This window comes from Carassius carassius, chromosome 49 (genome assembly GCF_963082965.1).
Source record: "Carassius carassius chromosome 49, fCarCar2.1, whole genome shotgun sequence".
NCBI lineage: Eukaryota > Metazoa > Chordata > Actinopteri > Cypriniformes > Cyprinidae > Carassius > Carassius carassius.
This window is the reverse complement of record NC_081803.1, coordinates 18,497,285-18,506,780: the sequence shown is the minus strand read 5'-3', so window position 1 is coordinate 18,506,780 and position 9,496 is coordinate 18,497,285. Positions and strand designations below refer to the sequence as shown.

General features: G+C 37.1%; 1 protein-coding gene across 2 annotated transcripts; it reads left to right on the top strand.

Annotated features, from left to right (window-relative positions):
• Positions 1-201: 201 nt before the first annotated feature.
• Positions 202-9,109, top strand: gpat4 (glycerol-3-phosphate acyltransferase 4). Of its 2 annotated transcripts, none has more exons than XM_059544281.1 (13): positions 202-359; positions 778-1,297; positions 4,467-4,536; positions 4,610-4,892; positions 6,175-6,249; positions 6,624-6,713; positions 6,832-6,925; positions 7,014-7,129; positions 7,223-7,278; positions 7,373-7,458; positions 7,545-7,673; positions 8,174-8,253; positions 8,345-9,109. In XM_059544281.1, the coding sequence occupies exons 2-13, from the start codon at positions 1,130-1,132 to the stop codon at positions 8,451-8,453; spliced, it is 1,356 nt and encodes a 451-aa protein (XP_059400264.1). In that variant the 5' UTR covers positions 202-359; positions 778-1,129; the 3' UTR covers positions 8,454-9,109. The 2 variants fall into 2 exon arrangements, with proteins under 2 accessions (XP_059400264.1, XP_059400265.1); XM_059544282.1 differs by lacking the exon at positions 202-359 and adding an exon at positions 2,468-4,303 and having other exon boundaries at positions 1,158-1,297.
• Positions 9,110-9,496: the final 387 nt, after the last annotated feature.

The window sequence follows — 9,496 nt, the reverse complement described above, 5'->3', positions numbered from 1 at the left end:
ATAATAATTTATTTTTATGTTATGGACTAATGGATATGTAAAAAATCTAAGCATAATGATTTTAACAAAATGATATTTTTAACAAAATATAATTGATAATTCAGACGCCGCTGTTCTGGAATCAGCTATTCGTTTCTGAAACGCGACCGTTGATCGAACAGCTGCTCGGAGATCAGCAGTAGCAGCCGAGCCCACCGGAAGCGGAAGTCGCGGCAGCAGTGCCTCGCGCCGCTGCTGATGCGCTTAAACTTGTTGTATAATCACGACAACAACAGCAGCGTCTCACGATGCTCGAATGTAAAAATAACTGTTATATTGAGAAGACAAATGAGCTTTTAAACGACATCGTCCTTGAAAAGGTCAGTGTAACAACGGGTTTCATACATTTAAAGACGTTTGGCGGATTAATTACGTGATTAAAAGAGAAGCTAGGGATTAGCCCTTTAGCATCCAGTCATTCACATCTGTATAACAAACACCGTTTCATATTCATTCAACCACAGTTTTAATCAATTTATGATGCATTTTAGATATAAATCTAAATGCATCTCAGAAATTAAAAAGAAGAATATGTTTAGAGTGTTATATATAGATATTTAATAGTGTCTATCAACACATTTCATTATTTAGAATCTAATTCTGGTTTAAATAATTAATCTAAAAGGGCATGTATCATTTTATTTAGCAAAGAATGTCTGAATATTTTATGTAAGTCCTTTATTTTGAGCTAAATTGAAAACTTCATATGCATATTGTTTTTCTTTACTGTTTTTCTAGATATAACAGAAATGGCAGTGGACTGAACTGAGACCGTTTCACATGGATCACTGAAGCACAATATTCCTCCCAAGAGACTGTAAAAGCAGGAAGGATTGGATATTTATGCTTATGCATAGTCCCATTCTGGGTTTTCTTAACCTTGATGTGTCCCGCTGAGATGTCTATAGTGGTTATTCAGTGGATATTCATCCTTTTGTTTCATGCATAAATTATATTTTTCCCTACATGCCCATGAAAGCTGTGTTTCAGCGTAGGCTTCTGAAATTGAAGCATATCAGAGGAGTCCAGCAGTCTGTGTTTAGGTAGTTTTGTCTCCTTTGAATCGTCCGGTCTCCACATTGTGGTCAAGATGGAGTCCTACCTCTTCCCTTTCGATAGCCTGATCTGTATGCTCCTGGGCATCTCCTTCACGGTGTGGTTCACCCTTCTTCTGGTGTTCATCATCGTACCTGCAATCTTCGGTGTGTCCTTTGGGATCCGCAGACTGTATATGAAGTCCCTCATCAAGCTTTTTGAGGTGAGTGAGTTGATGTTGAGTATATCTGTCATTTTACAGTAATTAAATTACTCAAGAATATCTGAAGCTGTGGAAAGCAGGTTTGATGCTCTGTCTGTGGTGCAGTGTAATATAAGTTGGGAGGTCATTCAGGGAGTCTTTCAGGTGTGTTTTTACTACTTTTGCAGTCAGCACTCTTTCCGTTCACTAAGGCTCAAAATAGAACACAGATTCATGATTGACTGAATTAGTGAGTCTGGAGGGTCTGGCTGTCATTTGACTTTGCCTCATTTTATCCTGTGCTGTCACACATTCTTTCATATTCAAAACTTTATGGACAACATGCATTGTTGCAGGACTCTGTTAGTTTGGGTCTTTTCAGAGTTATTTGTAGAGGTGCCAGTTTTAGAAACTTGTTTCCTCCAGTGGGTGTTAGTCTGTTTAATTAAGCACGAGATGAAAAATATTTTTGCTTCAAAAAATCAAAATGCTACCCTTTGTTTGAATTTGTGAAGATGGAAGTCTAAAAAAGTCGCTAAATGTTAATCTACCACTGTGTACCTATCTGTGAAGGACCAGAAGTAGAATATATCACTAGGTGCCATTCACACTGAATGCACTTTTGTGTTGACAAAGATGTGACGTGGGCAGTGGAATAGGAAAAAAATGCAGGACTTATTTTATCTTGAACACTGCGTTTTTAGAATGCCTTTTTTATGCATGAGATGCTGCAAGAGAAGTGAGTGCAACAGTCAAACACGTCCATGTTAACATTGAAAAAACTATGGTGTTATATTTTCAGTCATTTTGAATTACCCTGACTTTTTTTTTTTAAGCATTTTCCTTGTATTATTCTGACCTGTATAAGACAAGTTTGTACAAGATGTGGTTGTAGTTCATGCATCTTTTTTGCAAAGATATTTAAGTGATTTGTTTAACATTTACACCATGTTGACAACTTCATGTGTGGTGCACTTGAAATAGAAATTTATTTACTTGAATCATGTTGTAGTAACATTTTCAAGTTGACTAGTTAAAATCGGGTCAAACGTTCTAAAAATAAAATCAAGAGTTATTTTTTTTTTGCCATATCGCCCAGCCCTAACTGGAATATTGGAATAATATATATATTTAAACATTATTTTATTTATTTTTAACTTTGCTGAAATCATATTGCATGTTTCCACACAGAAATGGAGAAACAGTGTCCTGTTCTTGATGCTTGAAGATTCTCATTTTGGAACTGACAACAAAGTATCAAAGATTTTACTTACTTTGGATAGCGTTAACCAAATCACTAGGTCTAATGCATGCTTTAATGCTAAAAAGATTTTCCACCAATGCTCTGTAATTGAGATGCCTCAAGAATATTTTTTTTAAATCACAATGTGTTTTTCTAAATTAAAATCAAATCCTGAAGTCCCTAAATGTTTTTAATTTTTGTAATATTTTTTTTGCATAATGCATGCCAGTAAGAGCTATGTGTATGACCTAAAATAAATTCTGATGGTCTCTTATGGTGCCACTCTCCTCTCATCCATCTGGACTGATGTAGTCACTCGGTCCGACCCTCTCCAGACTCCCTAAGAAACTCCAGATGGCTTTTTTCCAGTGACTAACTTCTCCGTACTCTTCTGTCTGGTGACCCTGAACAGGGTAGCGAGATTTAGTCTGACAAGCAGCTTGACTGTTCACTCTTTCCCTATCCTGACCTTCGCTTCCGCATCTCCCAGAGTCACAGCATCATCAGCGCCTGCGAGAGTCACTGTTTACTTTCACACAGTGCATGGACATCTTTCCACACTCAGTGCTCAGCTGCTGTCCTTGCTTGACTAATCCACATTAATGATCCCTAAGGGAAAATTCAGATGCAGTAACAGCAACATCAGATGTTGTGTGTACACGTGTACATACATGTGCATGTATAGATAAACAAGGCTAAACATAGAAAACATTTACAGGGTTTCTGTGGGTCTTTAACAAGTCTTAAAAATAAATCTCACTCAGTATTTAATTAAAATGCACTTTTTTGGAGCAATTGACTCAAAAGAATTGGTTCATAAAATGTTCAAAACACATTCATTAAAAAATGCATAAAATCTGGATATTATTAGGATTTTGGTTACACAAGTATATCTGGCATTTAATACAACATTAACCCTTGTTGCTTTGTTGTGGGCCTTTAACGAAGCATTTTATTTAACGCATTAATTATAAAGACTAGTATTGGCAAAAAAATATTTTTAACTTTTTCTTTAAACACATTATTTTCCTATCAGCAAAATACAGTATCGATCAACATATAAATTGTATTTATTGAAGTATTAGTGGTAATAAAATCTGGTATTCATGGTTTATTTTGGGGCTGTATAAATTTGTTCATGGGCAACTCTATAATTTTAATCTTAAAAAAGGTTGTACATCTTAAATTAGTTTTTGAAACCTATGCAGAAACGCTGTATTCAGTTTAGTATGATGCAGCAGCAGCATGTTTAAGACAGACGGGTTCTTTTAGCATGTTCGTTTCAATCTGAACTGATTCGTTTGGGTCAAGTGCCCCTAGAAACTGCGTTTTAAGTAAATATTTGGTTAAATGTTGTTTATTGCTTGTTTAAAAGAGGTTTTAAAGGTTTCATTGTTAGTAATTGACAGATGTTTTGTGAATCATTGAAAAGAACTGGTTCAAATTAGGTCGGTGTTACTGTCAGTGGCTGAGCTCCAGGTTCTAGTGAAGACGCATGGATCAGCCGTTGTGTTCTCCTCCCTACTGGTGTTTTGGGCGGCTGCCTGTGAATCTGTGGGATTGACTCCCTAAAGGCTGTTTACCGCTTGAATGTTGTTTGTTTCCCCGTCCTCATGACAGCTGTATGAGCTCTCGTGGGGTCTGGAGTCCAGCCTGCCTTGGGGATATATAACATGGTGTTTACAAGAGGATGATTAAGTGATTCAATTAAGATGTCATGACTCATGTAATGTAATTCCATAAGGAACCGATCATCCATCACCAGAACATGATGAAACGATTCAGTAAGTATTTGCTCCTTTAAATTGTGGAAATACCACAGTTAGAAAGATATTATTACTGTTTTAAGGCTTTTTAATGCGATATGACTGTGCACACGCCAGGATACTGTGCTGAACTATTACAGTTTGCAATTTACTTAATTTGTTGGACTATTTCTGCTTTCAGTGGGCGACCTTAAGAATGGAGCGAGGAGCCAAAGAGAAGAATCAGCATCTCTACAAACCCTACAGCAATGGTGAAACACTAAAAAGATCATTGCCACCAACATATCTTTAACATCATCATAACCCTGCTCTTTTTTTCTCCAGGGATTATTGCTAAAGAGCCAGTGTCCCTTGAACAGGAGATCCAGGAAATGAGGCGTGGTGGTGCGGAGCCTGAGTTTGACATGTCTGACATCTTCTATTTCTGCCGGCGAGGTGTGGAGAGCATCGTCGATGACGAGGTGACCAAACGCTTCACGGCAGAGGAGCTGGAGTCCTGGAACCTGCTGACCCGAAGCAACTACAACTTCCACCACATCAGCACCAGGCTCACGGCACTCTGGGGGGTGGGAGTGCTCATCCGCTATGGGATTCTGCTCCCACTCAGGTGAGAGGAAGATCTGTGGATACTGCATGAATGCTTTGTAGATGGATATGATTGGTGGTACTTGAAATTGGTAATCTCTTAAAAGGAGTTGAGCTGACTCATAAAAGCTTATGTATTCCTGTTCCTTCTTAATGACATACTAGCAGATAGATCAGACTTGAGACAAATTTGCACAGATTTGTCCCTGAAAGAAAAAATTATATGTACTACACAACATTTTGTGAAATCTATCAACTCCAAAATCTGCAGACTGGCTCTGACTTTCAGCAAAACAAACAGTCAGAGCCAGTCTTTTGGAGTTGATAGATTTCACAAAATGTTGTGTATAATTTTTTTTCTTTTAATTTCATCCGGTTGGAAGATATCAAACATTTTAGTGTGTGTTTGTGTGTGATTCTCAGTTTAGTCTAAAATGCCCAGTTTTTTCTGTAACTATTTACAAATTCAGCAAGTATGTAACGCCTAGTGCAGTGGTTTTCAACCTGTAGGCCGCGGCCCCCTAGTGGGTCGCGGTGGTATTGAGGGTGGGCTGCCAATTACTATTAAAAGAAATAATAATATTGTTCATATATGTAAAAATGTTTAAGTCATAACACAATAACATCATTTCATATATATATATATATATATATATAACTAAATAAGAAAAAATAAGTATTAAGCTTTAACTATGCTTCCACTATTCGAGCTCGCTGATTGGTTTAAGAATAAACTGCCAATTTATCTTAGATATTTTTGCAGAGTTATTTTCTGTTCATTTCCAGTTCATTCAATAAAGACAGTTAACAATCTAGCTTCTGAGTACTAAGTGATTAAACCAAGAATAGTTAAAATTAGGGGCCAGTTAATTTTTTTGCAGTGGGCCGTGCAAACATATGTGTTAGGTTGTGTGGGCCGCGAGTTGAAAAAGGTTGGGAACCACTGGCCTAGTGTTTTAATATTTGGTCTGGATTATGTCTGAAACGAATGTGTAGTGTATTTCAGTGAGAAATAGCCAAACCTTAAAATCCGATGCAAGACAGCGGTTTTAAACTGTCAGCTATTTTAAACCATCAGCAGTTTTAAGGCTTTCAGGTGCCAAATGCTAAGTGCTCAAGGTTAAACTGACACCTTATATTTTTATTTAAAAGAACTATGCTGAAGAAATGTGCAAGTCACCTGGCGCTGTTCGTAAGCTTCACTATTTAGTCTAATGCAGACATAATATTTGTGCAGTGATTATGCTAAGCAACTATCTTTATTAGATTTTGCTTTTAACATTTGCTGTTGTTGCTCTTAACAGGGTCACGCTTGCTTTCACCGGTGTCGGTCTTCTCGTGGTTCTGACATCAGTTGTTGGACTGTTTCCAAACGGAAGGTATGTCTGAAGCTGTTGTGTTGTGATTTAAAACATCACAGTAGACTATGTCTGTCTGTCCTATGATGCACCAGTTTGGCTCAGTTGTGCTCTGTAAATAAATGTACTTGTGATCATTCTATTCATTAAAGAATCCTGAGAGATAAATGTTTCCACAAAAATATTACACATCAAGTGTTTTCAACATTGATAATAAGAAAAAAATATTTCTTTAGCACCAGATGAGCATATTATAAGGATTTCTGAAGCATCATGTGACACTGAAGTCTATAGTAATGATGCTGAAAAATCAGCTCTACATCACAAGAATAAATTGATCTCTTTCGGTATGTAAATGTGTATATTAACACTGATGTCTGTGCTCTAATGTGCAGAATAAAGAATTATCTCAGTGACAAGGTTCATCTGATGTGTTACCGGATCTGTGTAAGAGCCCTCACAGCCATCATCACCTACCATGACAGGTACTGACACATAAACACTACCATATGGCAATATTAAACACTACTACATGTATATGCCTGTTGTGTGGTTTTATTTTCCATATTTCTTAGTATTTTCTCTTTTTCTTTTGGCTTCAAGTGAGAATAAACCCAAAAACGGAGGAATCTGCGTGGCCAATCACACCTCGCCTATCGATGTCATCATCCTGGCCAGTGACGGGTGCTACGCTATGGTAGTGTGATGTTTGTGTTGATGATTTCGGTTCAGTGTTGATATTGAATGTAATATGTGCATTAACTCTGTCTCTCTCTGTGGATCAGGTGGGTCAGGTCCATGGCGGTCTGATGGGGGTCATTCAGAGGGCGATGGTCAAGGCCTGTCCTCACATCTGGTTTGAGAGGTCTGAAGTGAAGGACCGACACCTAGTGGCCAAACGGTAACATTGCATTTCCTTGATGTATTTACCTCCTCCAATTTGCTATTACGTTTTGATCATTTCTGTTTGTCACAAACGTATTACTTTTTTTAGATTAAGTGACCATGTTGCAGACGAAAGCAAACTGCCTATCCTCATATTCCCAGAGGGTAAGTGTTAGAAATCTTGCTTATTACCATTTCATACTGAAGTATATCAATGAAATATATGGCATAAATACACTTTTTTTTTTTTATTCTAAAGGAACTTGTATAAACAACACTTCAGTCATGATGTTCAAGAAGGGAAGCTTTGAGATCGGCTGCAAAGTTTACCCTGTGGCAATAAAAGTGAGAACAGACTCTGTTTTCTGTTATATGCTGTCTTTGATGTTGATAAAGTGTTTTTACATGACTTTTGACTGTTATTTTGGCAGTATGACCCTCGTTTTGGTGATGCGTTCTGGAACAGTAGCAAGTTTGGGATGGTGAACTACCTGCTGCACATGATGAGCAGCTGGGCCATTGTGTGTAGCGTCTGGTACCTTCCACCAATGAGCCGTATGGTGAGTGGTGAAGCTTTGAATGAGACGTAGATTTCATTATATATTCACTGCTGTTCAAAAGATTGATGGGTCAGTAAGATTTTATAAGAAAATAATACTTTTATTGAGCAAGGATGCATTAAATTGATTAGAAGTGACAGTAAAGTAATTTATAATGTGAAAATTTCAAATAAATGTTGTTCCTTTGAACTTTCTATTAATCCAAGATTTCTTGAGCAGCAAATCAGCATATTAGAATTATTTCTGAAGAATCCTGTGACACCAAAGACTGAAGTAATGATGCTGAAAATTCAGCTTTGCATCACATGAATAGATCTTTTAAAATGTTAAAAACTAAATTGTACTGTTTTTATTGTATTTTGAATCAAATAAATGCAGTCTTGGTGAGCTTCTATGAGAAGCATTTACAATTTCACAACCCTAAACTTGTAAATAGTGTTTTTTTGGTCATCCTGTCACTATATTTAGGTGAGTTTTAATTTATTTTCTTATTTTTACAGGAAGGGGAGGACGCTGTACAGTTTGCTAATAGGGTCAAAGCAGCCATCGCTAGAAAGGGAGGACTGGCAGACTTATTGTGGTGAGTTCCTCTTTAAAGAGTGTCAAACACACTCTTTGACATTTTAAAATGAAACGAAGCTCAAAGCTTTTGTGTTCTTGCATGTTCACAGGGATGGTGGTTTAAAACGAGGGAAAGTCAAAGAAGTTTTCAAGGAGGAGCAGCAGAAACTTTACAGCAAGGTTTTAGTGGGCAGCAGTGAAGACCGCAGTCGCTCGTGAAGGGATGCAGCTGTCTTCTTGACTTCAACACGTGCTGCTATGTGCTCACGGCGAGAGCCTGGAACCTCAGCGGATGCCGTGCGGCCCTACACTGGCCCCTTCATGAACCTGCTCGAGCTGAACTGATGAAGTCATTGGGAGTTGATGGGAAAATGGTGCATCCAGACCCTCAGATCACTGCTGCGCCTCAGGAGCTTTTGCATCATTGCACGATTGTCTCTGGCATTCAATTCTTGGTCTATGATTTCAGTTTAGAGTGAGAGTTACATATGGCATATTTACACAGTCTGTTACAGTTTTGAATATTTGTGCTCTGATACTATAATGCATGATGTCCAAGGAGAAGAAAGAGTGGAAGAGTTTGAAGTAATTTATTTAAGCTTGAAAAAAAAAAAAAAAACACAGGAAAAAGTGAAAGGATCGTGTGCGTAGAACTTTAGTGTTGGTAGAGCCATGAAGAATAATGTCCGTTACGTGTTTAGCTGCTCAACATTCATCTCCTCATGGCTGCCTCTATAATGTGCTCTTCGGTCTGTTTTTTTTTTTTTAATGTTTTTTAAACAATGTGACATCTACTTTTTAATTTGTACTTTTAGACATTTTTCAAACATTATCGAAATGTTAATACCTAACCATTTAGGAAAGAGTACTGGCACTTTTTTGTGCCAATTGGAAGATATAAAGTCGCAGCTGTGAGGAAAAAAGTCAAAACTGTGAGTTAAGTTGCAATTATTTAATAATTTTCATAATTTTATTATTTATTTTATTTATATTCTGTGTTGGGGGAAATAATTGTAATAGTTGTTAATTCATTTAAAAAAAAAAGTTAATATCACAAGCTTTGTGTTTTTTGTTGTGTAATAAACTCAGAACTGCGAGAATAAAAGTCAGAATTTCAAGGTAAAACGTTGCAATTATTTATTTTAAAGATTTAAAAGGTGGTATATATATATATCAATTATAGTGGAATAAAAAAGAGGAGCGCTTTTAAAGAGATATACCATTTTTAACTTGAACGGCGCGTTTTTAGAACACCGTGACAA